This window comes from Chiloscyllium plagiosum, chromosome 28 (genome assembly GCF_004010195.1).
Source record: "Chiloscyllium plagiosum isolate BGI_BamShark_2017 chromosome 28, ASM401019v2, whole genome shotgun sequence".
Taxonomy (NCBI): domain Eukaryota; kingdom Metazoa; phylum Chordata; class Chondrichthyes; order Orectolobiformes; family Hemiscylliidae; genus Chiloscyllium; species Chiloscyllium plagiosum.
Window position 1 is genome coordinate 45,691,955 of NC_057737.1, and position 17,896 is coordinate 45,709,850.

Below are 17,896 nucleotides of genomic sequence, written 5' to 3' on the forward strand. Positions count from 1 at the left end.
CCCCCCCCCCCCCATGGGGTAATCTGTGTTTCCTCTCTGTGCTACTTGCTTGAGGTGAGATGGTTTCTACCTGTTGGGCCATTGAGATTGTTTGAGTAGAAGGGGGTAATTTAGATTAGATTCTCCACGGTGTGGAAATAGGCCACTGCGTCCCCCCTGCCCCAGTCCACACCAACCCTCTGAACAGTAACCCACCCAGACCCATTCCCTATATTTGTCTCTGACTAAAGCTCCTAACACTATTGGCAATTTAGCATGGCCAGTTCACCTGGCCTGCACATCTTTGGATTGTGGGAGGAAACTGTAGCGAACCCACGCAGACATTGGGAGAATGGGCAAACTCCACGCAGACAGTCACTGGAGGCTGGAATAGTTCCTGGATCCCTGGTGCTCTGAGGCAGCAGTGCTCACCACCGTGCCACCGTGCCACCCTTCCATCCAAAGGGATGGGTCTGACCTCTATCGTTCTGAGACCAGGGTGATTTATTAGTGTGATTGAGGTGGATTGAAACTAAATTTAGAGGGAGGCTGGGAACCAACAGGTAGAAAGGAGGAATAAGATGCATAAAATGGGAATATGGTGTTGTAGTATAGAAGGGAACAGTACCATGAGAAAGGAGCAGACTGGAAAAGGACTCGGCAATACATTAAACAAGCTCCTTATGGTGAACAAGGTTAGTGATCTACAAGTGCAAAAAAAGTGGGCATCTGATAAAGTAGCAAAAGCAGAAATGTGGTTTAAAAAATGATTATGTACATCAAGGAGACAGTGTTCATAAATGAGAAAAGGGAGATGGAGTGGGAGTATTGATTATAACATTAGAAAAAATGACTTCCTTTGAAGCATTTAGAGTCTGAATCCATCTGTTTAGAGCTGGGTAAAACAAAGGCTATGATCATGCTTCATCTCTTAGTGAGAGGAATAAATTTGCAGGAAAATCTGATGGAGGGAAAAGGGAACTTTTAATTACCCAAGTGTTGACTAGGGTTGTGTTGGAGTAAAGGGTAAAGGTTGGGGAGGGATCTCTGAAATGGTTCATCTCAACCAGAGCAGAAGTGTTTATGGGTGACTGTGAAATGAGGTAGCCAGGAGTCTATAAGGAGCACTTTGGCATGCATGATTTTTGTATTGTAAGGTTCAGGTGAATAATGGTGAGGATGGAAAAACATGAAGTAAACATTTAAATTGGCAATGGAGTGATGTTGGTAGATGACACTGGTTGACTTGAGGTAAAATGACCAAGAACTGACAGAAAATATGCCCACCTCTTCTGGAGATGTTATAGGTAAGGTACACTCTAATGAAATGGAAAAAGGAGGGGAACCAAGTTCAAGGCCATTTACATTGCAAAGGAAATGGCAAATAGAGTAACAAATAGGAATAGGCTATTTCCCCTCTTGAACTTGAGCACAGTCAAGTTGATTAGGAAAGAGATCAACATTACTTTGTTATTGTGCCAGAACTTTGAACTCCTTTCTCAGTGACACTGTGGGTGCAATGGCATATTTTGTTTTGAGGCTCTAGAAGACTATTGGCCATTTTCTCAAAGGTAGTTAAAGGTGAGCGACGAATATTGGCCCTTGTTGGTGGTGTGCCCTCCCAAGATTGCATATGAAACACACAGGCTCTGACTGATCTCTCATCACTGGTTGTTCTTTCTCTTGCATCAGTAGTGGTGACTAATGACAACAGATTGGAATTTTAACTATCATTGTCTATTTGATTGCATAAACTTACAACATACCAGCTATTTGACCAACTGGTCTGTGCTGATAGTACATTTACATGAGTCTGTGCCCATCTTTTTTCCATCTCACTATCAGCATATCCAAGGGAGAAAGAAAAGGAGAATATCTGGCTTCCCCTTAAGTGCATCTGTACCCTTCACTTTAGCCACTCACAATGGGTGAAACAAATGTCTAAATTCATCATGTAATGAGTGCCTTATCTTTGTAGGCCTTAACTTTGGGTTGTGGGTGTTGCCTTGCTGCATTGAAACGTTTAGATAATGCTCCCTGCTGCCTCATGCACAGTGTTTTGAAGTGACAGTTGCGTGTTGATCAAATGGGCATCTTTGTTCTGAGTCAAGCTTATTATAGTGTTGGAGCTGTACATATCAGTGCCGATGTCGAATCCATCACACCCCTGACCTGTGCCTTGTACATGGTGAATAGGCTTTGGAAGTTCTGGACGTTGGTTATTTGCTGTGGAATTTCAGCCTCTGACCTGTCCTTGAGCCACAAAACTTATATGGCTAGTCAAATTCAATTCTGGTCAGTGGTGACTTCCAGAGTATGGATAATGGGTGATTGTGTTGGGAATGCCATGAACGTCAAAAAATAAGTTTCTTGTTGGAATGGTCACTGCCTCACACTTGCATTGTAAAGATTGCTTGCCACTTATTAGCCCCCAACATGAATGTTGTCCAGACCTTGCAATGTTAAGCAGTGTTTCTGACTCCTTGAGCACAAACTGTACGTGTCCACTTCTGCTTCTGACCACCTGGTGCAGTTGAGGATGATTAGGCTTAGGGCACTATCCCGTGCAGTTCCTGCAGAGATGGAGCTGAAATGATTGACCCTTAACAACCACAACCATCTTGCTATGTGCCAGGTACAGCTCTAACAATGAGTGTTTGTCCCCTAATTCCCATTGACCCTAGTTTTACTAGGGCTCCTTGATGCGACACTGTTAAATATGCCCTTACTGGTCAAGGGCATTCACACTTGCCTCCCTTCTGGAATTTGACTGTGTGGTCCATATTCAGATCAAGGTTGTAATGAGGGTCAGGAGCTGAGTGATCTTGATAGAACTCCATTGGAGTCTCAATGGGCTGGTTTTTCTCAGCAGGTCCTGTTTGAGGACAGGGATTAGAATCCCTTTTATCACTTCGCTGACTACGATGGTGTTTTAAAAAATTCTCAAGGTCAGGTTCGTAGGAGAGTAGTCTGACACAGAACAAACGACCAAGAGGCGAGTCTGCTAGAATATGAGCATTTTATTCCCCGCAGCGTCGCCACAACCAGGTCTCATACTTACAACGGGTCTGGCTTATACTCACTCTACATGTTACCGGAACTGGGAGCCGTCAGTTCTCGTAGAGCGGTTGCCAACAACCCACGCTCGGCGGTTAAACGTAACCCCGGAGCAGACTCACCGAACTGGAGACTTTTCCAGCTGATATACTCTTTTCCAGATATAAACATTCATGTGAACAGCAGAGCAAGGCTAAAAAACACATTCCATTCTGGTTACATACAGATAAGAAGATTCACACGGGGAGGTGTGTAATAAGATTCACACGGGACTAAGCAACACCTCCATTCCGGTTAGATTCACACATGTATTGGGACATAATTTTTAACCGTTTCACCACATTCCACTGCTTGGCCCAATACATGTGTTACATTATGATTCACACATGTATTGGGACATAGTTTAACCATCTGTGGTGTAAAATTGATGTGCCAATAATTGGCTGAGTTGGTCTCATCATTTTTTTTGGTCAGAATGTACAAGGCAGTTTTCTGCATTGCTAGTGTTGCAGCTTTTGTGCCACGTGGCTGGGGGCTTGGCTTCAGGAATTAGGGTATTATTGGGGTCATAGACTTTGTACCCACTGCCTTCAGCTGTTTGATGACTGGACAGTGATCAGAGGTGTCCTAACTGCTATACAATGGTCTTTGCTGTAAAGTGTGTTTTAACATCTGGGTGGGACTTGAATCCAGGTTAGTTGTAAAGCCCACTTCGACTAGACTTGTAGAGGTTTATAAAATCATGAGGGGCGTGGGTAGGATAAGTGGACAAGGTCTTTCCCGGGGTTGGGAACTTCAGGGCATAGGCTTAGGTTGAGAGGGAAAAATTTGAGACCTAAGGGGCAACCTTTTCACTGTGGTGGGCAAAGGAAGTGGTGGAGGCTAATATAATTACAACACTTAAAAGGTGTCTGGATGGGTATATGAATAGAAAGAGTTTAGAGGGCAAGGTGCTAGCAAATGGGATTAGATTAGATTAGATTAGGTTAGGATATCTGGTCGGCATGGGCGAGTTGAACTGAAGGGTCTGTTTCTGTGCTGTATAACTCTCTGACTCTGACTCTAAATATCTGCTTCTGGGGTTGTGTGAGATGGTGCCGGCTGTCCCTGTGAGAGTCGGAATGCTCGTGGGATTTCTGACTCTATAGTGTCCATGTTCGGTTGACTTTTTAATATTGTTTGTCCCAGGGCAGATGTACAGCACCTCTGCTCTGGTTTTGGCATCAAATGGGAATATTGATGAGTGAGTGGTTCCATTAATTATTTTCTTACTGGTTCAGCGGCACTAAATGGGAGGTGGGATTAAACATCGTATTCACTGCTCCACTGCAGCCATGAGCAAATCACTGAGCAAAAAGCTGAGGATGCTGGAAATCTTCAACAAACACCACGCTGAAGAAGCTCAGCATGTCTGGCAGCATCAGTGGAGAGAAAAACCATTTCTCCAGTATTGCCTGTATTTGATTAGATTAGATTACTTCGACCCAACAAGTCCACACCGACCCGCCGAAGCGCAACCCACCCGTTCCCTTACGTTTACCCCTTTTTACCTAACACTACGGGCAATTTAGCATGGCTAATTCACCTGACCTGCACATTTTTGGACTGTGGGTGGAAACCGGAGCACCCGGAGCAAACCCACGCAGACACGGGGAGAACGTGCAAACTCCACACAGTCAGTCGCCTGAGGCGGGAATTGAACCCAGGTCTCTGGCGCACAGTGCTAACCACTGTGCCACCATGTCGCACCAGCACTAATCTATTCAGTCCCTTGTGTATGTGGAGGCTGGTGGAGTGGGTGTCGTTATACCTGTGATGTGCTGCATCTCTGATTTCTGGTTTGATTTTTGCTCTTGAAGCTGAGTGGTGATCCGCAAGATGTAATGGGGGTGGGTGTACCATTTTCACTCAATGGTTAGACAGTCTGCCCTCTCTATGATGAAAGGATTGTAGAAGCAGGAGGAGTGCAGGCAAAAGAAAATTAACTAAGGTATTGTATCTGAGCAGTTATATTACTATATGCTTGGCTTTGTCCATCTGCATTCCCTCCACTACTGGAATTCCTGTGCTAATTCCTTCTTTAAATTTGCTCATGCGATTAGACTGATAGGTTGAACCTGACAAATTAGGGGGCAGTTGCTGATTTATGTGGAAACCTCTGTACCCTCTATGCCAAAGCTTAAAAACCTTTTTACGGACCCTAGACCCTGGATAGTCTGTAGCAGTAGCACAACAAATTGGGTATTTTTTAACTTTTTGCAGAATAAACAAGAAAACTGAGAATTTGTGAAATGCACATTAAAGCAATTTAGCAAAGGCTTTAAGTTTTCTTAGCACTAGGGTCAGTGAGTTACTTGTCACTTATATTTTTTTTTTGTGTTTCATTGTCTGACTGTTCTTGTGCTATTTAATACAGAGGAGGTTGCTAAGCTGCAGAAACACCTGGCACTTCTCCGCCAGGAGTATGTGAAAATGCAACAGAAGCTGGCACAGACTGAGAAGAGATGTACCATGCTTGCAGCCACATCCAACCTAGAGAATTCTAGTGACTCCTTCATTTGCCGACTGCTGTCTATTGTGTCTGAGCTTTACCAGCAAGAACAATACAGGTAATTCTTAATGCATTGACTGTGCTAAGAGATTGGATGTTGGGACATAATCAGGTCTGTTAAACTGATAGAAACTACAGACATTATGTTAACTGGTACCGAGGGGACCAGGAATGTGCAGGTTGATCAAATATTCCAGTTGATCAAGAGATCCATGAAATCAATATTAAAAACACACATTAAGTAATAGAAATGTAATGTAAGGGGTATGCACATCACTATAGTACTTATTTACAGCATAAATCACTTAATAATGCAAGTTTGCTTTAAATAAAACTTGCTTGCAGAGAGTCTTCTCACTCTCTCGCTTTCAACTGACTACTGAGATCCTGATGAAGGGCTCCTGCCCGAAATAATATTGATTTTTTTTCCTGCTCAGATGCTGCCTGACCTGCTGTGCCTTTCCAGCACCACTCTAATCTTTACTCTGAGATCGAGATAATAGGTAAACATCTGGTATCTGAGGTGTGTAACTTTTGCCAGTTTGAGTGCTGGCTGATAAGATACTGGTTAAAACAAAATTTGCTTTACTATTATAATTGAGCTGTCGACCAGATTTCTTTTTCCGTAAAAATCACAAGTTGACCATTGATGTCAGAATATCTATACTCCAGCAATGGTGCTCTAATCCTGTGCCACAAATTAACCTTGAGTGCCTCTTCAGCTTGTCTGCTCTAGTGCCAACCGGTCTGAATGGGACTTCCTGTCTTTTCAGTGCACAGCACTCTTACTGAGATGCATCCTTTTTCAGACTGGTTGGTTGGATTGATCCCACAAAACGAACTGCATAATGAGTGTACTTATTCCTGGATGGCATAGTGATAAATATTTTTGATTGTAAATGCTTGGATTATGCATTACAATCATGGATTCTAAAAATTGTCTGCATATTTACTGTGTACCTCTTAATCATTGCAGTTAGTTTCTACTTAATAGATCAGTCTTCTGTGTTTATAAGGGGACCGTAGGAATGTCCATTTTCTCGGCTGGGAGCAACAGAAGGAAGAGAATGCTTCTATCTGTTTTGTGCTGATTTTTCTCATATCTTGAAGTAAGATTGGTCAGCAGCTCTTCCATTCTCCTGAATGTGCACTCTGCCAGGAATCATCAGGCAGCAGTAGTAATGCTAGCTATTTTTTAAAGATTATTTTACGAACCAAGATTCCGGTTTGGTTTTCTAGGTTGTTTTGATTAGATCTATGTTCACAGTTAATATGGAAGATCCCTGACTTGTGAAATAAGTGTTGTCCCGTTACTGCAATGTAGAAAGAGCTTTTTCTTCTGGATGTAGAAATTCATCATTCGTGGCATAATGTTGATTTCAGGAAAAATGCATCACCATTGGCTGAAGTGAATGCGTAAAGTGGAGTTCAAAACTGGCTGCAGACCAGCAATGCCATCTATAATGCACTTTAGCCATATCTGTTTACACTTACAACCTAATAGAGCAAAGTGTGTGCATCTTTCAGGAAATGGATCCTTAAATATAGTTGTTTTGTATGATTAAAAACATGGGCTTTCATTTCACGTCTAGCTCTTTACAGCAGAAGTTTTAATTTTGATTTTTGAGGTGTTGATTGCACGGTGTTAGATATGCAGCAATCTAGTTCATCTTTTAATAATTCATAGAATTTCAAGTGTGGAATGAGGCCATTCAGCCCATCAAGTCTGCAGTGACCCAAGGGTGGTTATGACAGGGATTTTTAACTTTCCAAGCATAGACTGGGACTGCCATAGTGTTAAGGGTTTAGATGGAAAGGAATCTGTTAAGTGTGTACGAGAGAACGTTTTGATTCAGTATGTGGATGAACCTACTAGAGAAGGTGCAAAATCTGACCTACTCTTGGGGAAATAAGGCAGGTCAGGTGACTGAGGTGTCAGTGGGGGAGCACTTTTGGGGCCAGTGACCATAATTCTATTAGTTTTAAAATAGTGGTGGAAAAGGATAGACCTGATTGTTGAAGTTCTAAATTGGAAAAAGGCCAATTTTGATGGTATTAGGCAAGAACTTTCAAAAGCTGATTGGTGCAGAGGTTCGCAGGTAAAGGGACGGCTGGAAAATGGGTGGATTTGGTTAAGAAGGAAGCATATGTAAGATATAGACAGGATATATCGAGTGAATCCTTGGAGTATAAAGGCAATATGAGTGTACTTAAGAGGGAAATCAGGAGGGGGGAGAAAAGGGGACATGCGAAAGCTTTGGCAAATACAGTTAAGGAGAATCCAAAGAGTTTTTCCAAATATATTAAGGACAAAAGGATAACTCGGGAGAGAATAGGGCCCCTCTAAGATCAGCAAGGCGGCCTTTGTGTGGAGCTGCAGAAAATGGGGGAGATACTAAGTATTTTGCATCAGTATTTACTGTGGAAAAGGATATGGAAGATGTAGACTGTAGGGAAATAGATGGTGACCTCTTGCAAAATGTCCATATTACAGAGGAGGAAGTGCTGGATGTCTTGAAATAGGTAAAGGTGGATAAATCCCCAGGAGTACCCTAGGACTCTGTGGGAATCTAGATAAGTGTTTGCTGGGCCTGTTGCTGAGATATTTGTATCATTGATAGTCACAGGTGAGGTGCTGGAAGACTGGAGGTTGGCTAACATGGTGCCGCTGTTTAAGAAGGGCGGTAAGGACAAGCCAGGGAACTGTAGACCGGTGAGCCTGACCTCAGTGGTGGGCAAGTTGTTGGAGGGAATCCTGAGGGACAGGATGTACACTCATTTGGAAAGGCATAGCTTTGTACTTGAGAAATCATGTCTCTCAAACTCAATTGAGTTTTTTTGATGAAGTAACAAAGAGGATTGAGGGCAGAGCAGTAGATGTGATCAAATGGACTTGAGGCATTCGACAACGTTCCCCATGGGAGACTAATTAGCAAGGTTAGATCTCACTGAATACAGGGAGAACTAGCCAATTGGATACAGAACTGGCTCAAAGGTAGAAAACAGAGGGTGGTGGTGGAGGGTTGTTTTTCAGACTGGAGGCCTGTGACCAGTGGAGTGCCACAAGGATCCGTGCTGGGTCATCCACTTTGTCATTTACATAAATGATTTGGATGTGAGCATAAGAGGCACAGTTAGTAAGTTTGCAGATGACACCAAAATTAGAGGTGTAGTGGACAGCGAAGAGGGTTACCTCAGATTACAATGGGATTTTTGACCAGATGGACCAGTGGGCTGAGTAGTGGCAGATGGAGGTTAATTTAGATAAATGTGAGGTGCTGCATTTTGGGAAAGCAAATCTTAGCAGGACTTTACACTTGATGGTAAGGTCCTAGGGAGTGCTGCTGAACAAAGAGACCTTGGAGTGCAGGTTCATAGCTCCTTGAAAGTGGAGTTGCAGGTAGATAGGATAGTGAAGAAGGCGTTTGGTATGCTTTCCTTTATTGGTCAGAGTATTGAGTACAGGAGTTGGGAGGTCATGTTGTGGCTGTACAGGACTTTGGTTAGGCCACTATTGGAATGTTGCATGCAATTCTGGTCTCCTTCCTATCGGAAAGAATTTGTGAAACTTGTAAATCTTTTCTGAACCCTTTCAAGGATGTTGCCAGGATTTGAGCTATAGGGCGAGGCTGAACAGGTTGGGGCTGTTTTCCCTGGAGCGTTGGAGGTTTTATAAAATCATGAGGGGCATAGATAGGATAAATAGGCAAAGTCTTTTCCCTGGGGTGGAGAGTCCAGAACGAGAGGGCATAGATTTAGTGAGGGCAAAGATATAAGAGACCTAAGGGGCAATGTTTTCACGCAGAGGGTGGTACGTATATAGAATGAGCTGCCAGAGGAAGTGGTGGAGGCTGGTACAATTGCAACATTTAAGAGGCATTTGGATGGGTATATGAATAGGAAAGGTTTGGAGGGGTTAGGGGCATGTGCTAGCAGGTGGGACTAGATTGGGTTGGGATATCTGGTTGGCATGAGCAAGTTGGACTGAAGGGTCTGTTTCTGCTCTACATCTCTGACTATATAACAATAAAAAGCTGAAGAGAGTATAAAGTAAAGTCATAACTAAGAAAACCCCAGACTTTTATAAATTCAAGCAATGAAAGTGACTACTGGACTAATGTAGGATCATCAAGGAAATTACCAAGAATTAACAAAGGGCATCAATCGGGACCAAAATCAATTCCTGGTACATGTAGAGTATATATGAATCTGAGCTTTGTTTTATTTATTAAAGGCTTTTCCTGTTTGTTTCACCTGATTGTGTCTATTTGAAATAATGGACAACTCATGAGGGTAGTACAGAACAAAGAAAATTCCAGCACAGGAACAGGTTCTCTGGTCCACCGAGCCTGTGCTGATCCAGATCCTTTTTCTAAACCTATTACCTATTTTTGAGTGTGTATCCCTTTGCTTGCTGCTCATTCATTTATCCATCTAGATACGTCTTAAATGATGCTCTTGTGCCTGCCTCTACCACACTACTGGCAAAGGGATCCAGGCACCCACCACCCTCTGTGTAAAGAACTTTCCATGCATATCTCCCTTTAAACTTTCCCCCCTCACTTTGAAATTGTGACCCTAGTAATTGAGTCCCCCACTTTGGGAAAGGGTGGATGAAGTATATGTGGAAGACTATTTGAAGTATATGTGGAAATTCAATTAATATTTGGCAAATTGGGCTTGTTTTCCTTTAAGTAGAGAATGTTAAAAGGAGAAAATGTTGGAAATGTTCAGGTCTTCCAGAATCTGGAAGTGGGAGAAAAAGTTAACATTTCTGATCACTGACTCTTTGTCAGAATTTTTGGGTATCTGATGTAAGGATTCTGAGGTAAACAGTTGAATTGAGGAGTTGACTGTCTCTGCACAGACATTGGATGGCCTGAGTATTTTTGGCACTTTCTATCGTTTCAGATTTACGGTATGTTGCTTTTTTGAAGTGAAGAGGAGAGATTTGTTCCCAGTGGTGGCACAGTCAGTAACCAGATGACAGATAGTGAAGACGTTTGGCAAATAAAAGCCAGTGATGAGATGAAGAAACGTGTTTAAAGCACTGAGTTGTAAATGGGAAAGCACTGAAAGGACAATAGAAGCAGATTCAGTATTAACTTTTCAGAGAATTGAATGAGTATTTGGAAGAGAAGTTTAGTCTCTGGGGAAAGCTTTTAATAGGATGAAGTGAATATCTCTAAGAAGTGGGATATGGGTTTTATGCTGTACGAGCCTTGACTTTCCTCTCTCCAGTCATGTAACTGGTGCACATCCAGGACTACTCTGGCAGTGGCAGTGGCTCATTTTAAATATGAGGACAATTGCATTGAAGAATTCTATTTTTTTTAAAGCCTACATTTTAGAAAACAAATGCTGATTTGAGCATGTTGGCAATTTTAATACCACTTGATGCCAGAGATGATGTGGTTTACAGTAAGGAGGAGAAAGACTAATTCTGAGCCAGTTTATAGGGTCAGGAAGTTTGATCCATGAGCCAGTCATTATTAATGTATAATGACTGATGTTTGCACACTGCTGAAGTGGCTAAATCCTGCACAGCCTTTATAATCATTGTGAAACTTTCCAGTTGGGAATTTACTAGTGATTTTGGCTTCAGAAGTTTCAGGCAATAAGTGTGAAGCAATTTAAATTGAGAATAGCAACAGCTTGGAAGCGAGGAAATGTTAATAAAATGTAACATGGAGTTTGTATACTGTATGTTGGAAGAGTGAATATGTATTTCATAAAATGACAATGTGAAGTCAGCAACATTTGGAAGATCCAAGGATTTTATTGGTCTGCATTGCAGTCTGTATTCAACAAAGGAAACAAGATGCTGAGTAGCTTTATAGTTCATGCTTCACTTGTTCATTGTTAGGATCAGATCGCATCTTGAATACTATGTCCAGTTCTAGTCATTCAGGAACTAAGGGATTGCCTGTGAGAGGAGGTTGTGCAGTACAAGGCCAGGCCTAGTCTTAGAACATAGGACATTACAGCACAATCCAGGCCCTTTGGCCCTCAATGTTGCGCTGAGATGGAGAAACAATCTGAAGCCTATCTAACTTACACTATCTATTCTCATCCATATGCCTATCCAATGACCATTTAAATGTCCTTTTTAAAGTTGGTGAGTCTACTACTGTTGCAGGCAGTGCGTTCCATGCCCCTAATACGGAGTAAAGAAACTACCTTTGACATCTGTCCTATATCTATCAACCTTCAATTTAAAGCTATATCCCCTTGTGCTAGCCATAGTCATCCAAGGAAAAAGGCTCTCTGTCCACCCAGTCTAACCCTCTTTTATGCCTCAACATATCTTGCGTTATCTTTATATGTTAAGTCAGAGTTAACAGGAAGGAAGGATGCAGAAGTCTGGAAAGAAGGTCTCTCCGATATCATCTAGGGTTGCTAACATTGATAAAGATCTTGAATCCTTTAAGAAGGTGAATGTAATGAACCTGTGAAAGAAACTTAGGATTGATGGCTGTGTATTCAGTGATCAGTATATTAAATTAATTTTTGTGCCATTATTGCTCCATTAGAAGTGGAATTGCTTGGGATGCAGTTGGGTGCTGCGACTAGCTGGGAGAGGCAAGACAAAGTAAAGACTGATATTTTTAACCTTGTGATCTTTTTAGTTATGAATTATTTTACTGCAGTGAATCGAAAGGTTTAACTTCTGCTTTGAGACGTTCTTAGTCAGTTGCTTTAACCTGTGTGCATCTTTAATAAATTGTCATCTCAACAGTGGGCATGAGTTCACTCCCAGTGGGTCAGTTTTTTGTTTCTATAGCACTTTGCTGGAGAACCCATTAAGTTAACAGCATGATCCCTGCGAAGCTTTGGTATTTTTCAGTTGATCAATTCTGCATCTAAAACAGACTGTTTGAATATTAGATGAACTTATTTCTCATTTAATTTGGTCATTTGCCCCAATTTATTCTTTGTTTTTTTTTGTTGTTGCAATGTCCCCTCCATGTTTGAAGCAACTTGCTTCATGCCTTGATTTTCCTAAACTGGTTGGATTGCATCCAGCCCCTCAATTTTGCCATTGTTCATTCTCAATATTTTCCAACGTCGCGTCCTGCTGAGCAGTTTTCAAGTAGGGGTTTCTTTACAATCGCTCGTCGCTTTGTAGGAGAAAGTGTGGACTGTCCCAGCCCACGTGCCTCATTCCTGATGAAGGGCTTTTGCCTGAAACGTAGATTCTTCTGCTCCTTGGATGCTGCCTGACCTGCTGTACTTATCTAGCACCACGTACTCGGCTCATTGCTCTGTAGGCCAGTTTCCGACAAAATGACAAACACTCTTTCTTTTTTTTTATCTTGCAGTGACCTGAAAGTGAAGGTTGGAGAAAGATACATCAATGTTCACAAATTTGTGTTGGCAGCACGCAGTGATACCTGGAGCCTGGCAAATCTTGCTTCTGTCAGTGAACTTGACCTGTCAGGTTGGTGTGCAGGATGGATTCAGAAAGCGGTTTTTGGTCTCTTACTCATACTGCATTACTATCCAGTTGCTTTCAACATCTTTGATTTTATGTTACAGACTTATAATCTATACCAAGTCTTGATCTTTGTGCTTCTAGAACTGCGCCCACTAGTCAATGACTCTTCTCAAGTATCAACTCTATCCTGTCCATGACTCTGGATTCGCTTTATTGTTCAAAAATTCTATTAATCCAACCCTAAATATGAGCACTGAGCGACTGGGACCCTGTGGAGTCACGAATTCGAGTTTCCTGAGCGTTTGGGTGTAGGAATTTCTCCTCATTGTCAGCCCCAAACAGATGACCCCTTATCCTGAGATGACCCTTAGCTCTCCTCCTTTTTAGTCCAGAGGAGCAACCTCTTAGGATCTCCCTTGTCAAGCCACCTCAGTATTTTAGACACTTCATCTCGTTCTTCTAAACTCCAGAGAATGTAGGAGAAAATGAGGACTGCAGAAGCTGGAAATTAGAATAGAGAGTGTGGCACTGGAAAAGCACGGTGGGTCAGCCCACATCTGGGGAGCAGGAAAATCGACGTTTCGGGCAAAAGCTTTTGCCAGAAATGTTGATTTTTCCTGCTCCTTGGATGCTGCCTGACCTGCTGCGCTTTTTTAGCACCACACTCTTGACTCCAAAGAATATAGACCCATTTTATTGATTCTGTTTTAAAATGAGTGAACTATCTGAGCTTCATTTATAGCTGACCGCGTCCATTCAATATCTCTTTATTTTTTCCTTTAAATGTAGCACTGATTTTTGGAGTGTTTGTCGAAAAAGTAATCTGTGCTGTTGCAGCTTGGTTAAACAAAAATTATACAAGGAGTGTTTTATATTAAGCACAGCCTGTTCAAATAACTAATCCATAGGGGCCTTAATGTACTGGTTTATTAGAAGAATTAATATTGAGGCATGCCAGAGGCATGCCATAAGCATTTGTGGTTTTGAGGAATCCTAGCTAAACTGGAGTCAGTGGAACTTTGTGGAAAAACTCTTCAATTTTTGGAGTCATACCCAGCACAAAAGGAAGATGGTTGTGGTTGTTGGTCAGTCTCTAGGACTTCTCTGCAGGAGTTCCTCAGGATAGTGTCCAAGGCCCAACCAACTGCTTCATCAATGGCCTTCCTTCCATCATAAGTGCAGATGGGTTGTGGATGTTTGCTCATGACTGCAACACTTAATGAAGATGCTGGCACCAATCTTCATGAGTGTCAGCTGGCAGCCTAATGATGTGGCCACCCATTTGTTTTTAGCAATAATCTGAACTAAGTTTGGGCCTGAGACCTGGGCGATTATGTGTATATCTGTGGCTTGAAGTTCTGACAACATCTGGCAATGTCATGTTATCCATTGCTGAATTTCTGGCATTTCTTTTTCACGATGCCCAAAGCATGAGTAAGTACCAGACTTGGGTTCTCCTCTAGTTTTACAGACAAATACCTAAAATATGGGGAGGGTCCATCCTGAAATTCTTTCTCTGGCCACCTTGCAGTTCTACCCATTAGTTTAGGCAAAATTTAACGCATCTACAAGTTGATGGACCTCTGATCTAATGGTCCACATTAGTTTGTTTGTTTTTTTTTTTAAATGCAAGTGGTGAATGCTTTTGTCTTGATTTTCGAGAATTCCCTCAATTCTGGAATGATCCCCATGACAGGAGTTGAAACTTTATTGCTGGAACAGCACAGCAGGTCAGGCAGCATCCAGGGAACAGGAGATTCGACGTTTCGGGCACAGGCCCTTCTTCAGGAATGAGCAGAGAGTGTTCAGCAGGAGAAGATAAAAGGTAGGGAGGAGGGACTTGGAGGAGGGGCGTTGGAAATGTGATAGGTGGAAAGAGGTCAAGGTGAGGGTGATAGGTCGGAGTAGGGTGGAGGCGGAGAGGTCAAGAAGAAGACATTTCCAACTCCCCTCCTCCAAGTCCCTCCTCCCTACCTTTTATCTTCTCCTGCTGAACACTCTCTGCTCATTCCTGAAGAAGGGCCTGTGCCCGAAACGTCGAATCTCCTGTTCCCTGGATGCTGCCTGACCTGCTGTGCTGTTCCAGCAATAAAGTTTCAACTTTGATCTCCAGCATCTGCAGACCTCACTTTCTCCCCATGACAGGAGAAAATGTAAACGGCCATGTTAATATTTGAATGGTGTCATTGTACACAAATCGAAAAAAGTTGACTTGCAAGTTCAACAAGTGGTTTATAAGGCAGCTACTATGTCACCATTATTGAAAAGCTGTTGAAATACAAGGATAAAGAACTCATGTTACACTAATACAGGCCTTTAGTGAGACTGTATCTGGAATACTGTGTACCATTTTCTCTTTACCAAAAGCAGGGCATACCGATCTGAGAGGGTACGACAGAAGTTCACTAGACTGATTTTCTGAAGTAAGAGGGCTGACCTCTGAATAAAGTAGGCCTATATTCTGTGAACTTTAGGAAATGACTGGTTATGTTGGAAGTGACGTTTTTAGCTGACGGTAGACTTCACGTGACTAAGAAGCAGGGCTTTGGAAGCTTGATTTCAAATAAACCTGTTGGACTATAATCTGGTGTTGTGACTTCCAACTTAATAGAGTAGATGCGAGGAAACTGTTTCCTCTGCCTAAAAGGTAAAGGTCATAGGGTAAGGGGTCATGCAGTTGGGACTGAGATGAAAAATATTTGTTTGGAGGTGTTGGTTTTTGGAGTTCTGTCACCCCAGTGGACTGTGGAATGTTCATTTGATATGTCTGCTCAGGACTATATAATAGACTTTTGGGCCAAGGGTTCAGAGGATAGAACAGAAAAATATTGTTAATGGAAAGGTTCAGTCATGGCCTTGTTGAATGACAGCTTGTCATCCTCATACCTATTACATTTTCTCATTTATATTGATTTTTTTTTGTTCACCTTGTCAGATGCAGATCCAGAAGTAACCATGGCGATGCTCCGATGGATTTACACAGATGAACTTGAACTGAAGGAGGATGATGTATTCCTCACTGAACTAATGAAATTAGCTAATAGATTTCAGCTATATCTCCTCCGAGAGCGGTAAGATGTTGGGCACTTAAAAATAAGGAGATCTTAAAGTTTGTGTCTGGCTTGATGAATATCTGTAAATAAACTACACAGATTTTAAATTGATGAAAATCTAACTGTAGCTCAAGTAGAATTTCAATTTGGTTACTACTTTTTGGTATTTGAAGATTTTGGTTTGAACTTGGGATGACAAAGAAACGAGTTTTTTTTTGCAAAGTGGTTATAAGTGGGGTGAATATGAATCTTGAGAATTTGTTAATCATAAATTTGTGAGATTGTGTAGCATTCGTGATTACTGCTTTACAACAACCATGCACTAATTACAGATGAAGGCCATTTATCCAACCAGGAAGAGCTAATGCTTTGTAGTACTTAATTAGAGTCATAGAGATGTACAGCGCGGAAACAGACCCTATCGGTCCAACCTGTCCATGCCGACCAGTTATCCCAACCCAATTTAGTCCCACCTGCCAGCTCCTGGCCCATATCCCTCCAAACCCTTCCTATTCATATACCCATCCGAATGGCTTTTAAATGTTGCAATTGTACCAGCCTCCACCACTTGCTCTGGCAGCTCATTCCATACATGCACCACCCTCTGCGTGAAAAAGTTGCCCCTTAGGTCTCTTTTATATCTTTTCCCTCCCTCTAAACCTATCCCCTATAGTTCTAGACTCCCTCGCCCCAGGGAAAAGACCTTACCATTAAGTGTATAAGTCCTGCTAAGATTTGTTTCCCCAAAATGCAGCACCTTGCATTTATCTGAATTAAACTCCATCTGCCACTTAGCCCATTGGTCCATCTGATCAAGATCCTGGTGTAATCTGAGGTAACCTTCTTCGCTGTCCACTACACCTCCAATTTTGGTGTCATCTGCAAACTTACTAACTGTACCTCTTGTGCTCGCATCCAAATCATTTATATAAATGACGACAAGTAGTGGACCCAGCACCTATCCTTGTGGCACTCTGGTCACAGGTCACAGTCTGAAAAACAACCCTCCACCACCACCCTCTGTCTTCTACCTTTGAGCCAGTTCTGTATCCAGTTGGCTAGTTCCCCCTGTATTCCATGAGGTCTAACCTTGCTAACCAGTCTCCCATGGGGAACCTTGTCCAACGCCTTACTGAAGTCCATATAGATCACATCTACTGCTCTGCCCTCATTGATCCTCTTTGTTACTACAAAAAACTCAATCAAGTTTGTGAGACATGATTTCCCACGCACAAAGCCATGTTGACTATCCCTAATCAGTCCTCACCTTTCCAAATACATGTACATCCTGTCCCTCCGGATTCCCTCCAACAAATTGCTCACCACTGATGTCAGGCTTACTGGTCTATAGTTTCCTGGCTTGTCCTTACCACCACCCTTAAAAGATGGCATCACATTAGCCAACCTCCAGTTTTCCAGCACCTCACCTGCGAATATCGGTGATACAAATATTTCAGTAAGAGGCCCTGCAATCACTTCCCTAGCTTCCCACAGAGGTCTAGGGTACACCTGAGCAGGTCCTGGGGATTTATCCATCTTTGTGTTTCAAGACATCTAGTACTTCCTCCTCTGTAATATGGACATTTTGCAAGGTGTTACCATCTATTTCTTTTCCGCAGTAAATACTGATGCAAAATACTCGCTTAGTATCTCCACATCTCCTGCGGCTCCACACAAAGGCCGCCTTGCTGATCTTTGAGGGGCCCTCCTCTCTCCCTAGTTACCCTTTTGTCCTTAATGTATTTGTAAAAACCCTTTGGATTCTCCTTAACTCTATTTGCCAAAGCTATCTCATGTCCCCGTTTTGCCCTCCTGATT

The 17,896-nt window shown here is 42.3% G+C and overlaps 1 protein-coding gene across 4 annotated transcripts in view; it reads left to right on the forward strand.

The window, feature by feature from the left end:
• ankfy1 (ankyrin repeat and FYVE domain containing 1) overlaps window positions 1–17,896 on the forward strand; it is a 93,133-nt gene that overhangs the window by 15,753 nt on the left and 59,484 nt on the right. For 3 of the 4 annotated variants that reach the window (XR_006315831.1, XM_043718812.1, XM_043718811.1), the window contains exons 2-4: window positions 5,453–5,645; window positions 12,910–13,028; window positions 15,961–16,096. Coding sequence is in view for 3 of the 4 variants with exons in the window: in XM_043718811.1 (XP_043574746.1) it covers window positions 5,453–5,645; window positions 12,910–13,028; window positions 15,961–16,096 (448 nt within the window). In the remaining variant the exon portion in view is untranslated. Of the gene's footprint in view, window positions 1–5,452; window positions 5,646–6,024; window positions 6,091–12,909; window positions 13,029–15,960; window positions 16,097–17,896 lie in introns of those variants that run through there. The other variant, XM_043718814.1, reaches the window with a different exon arrangement.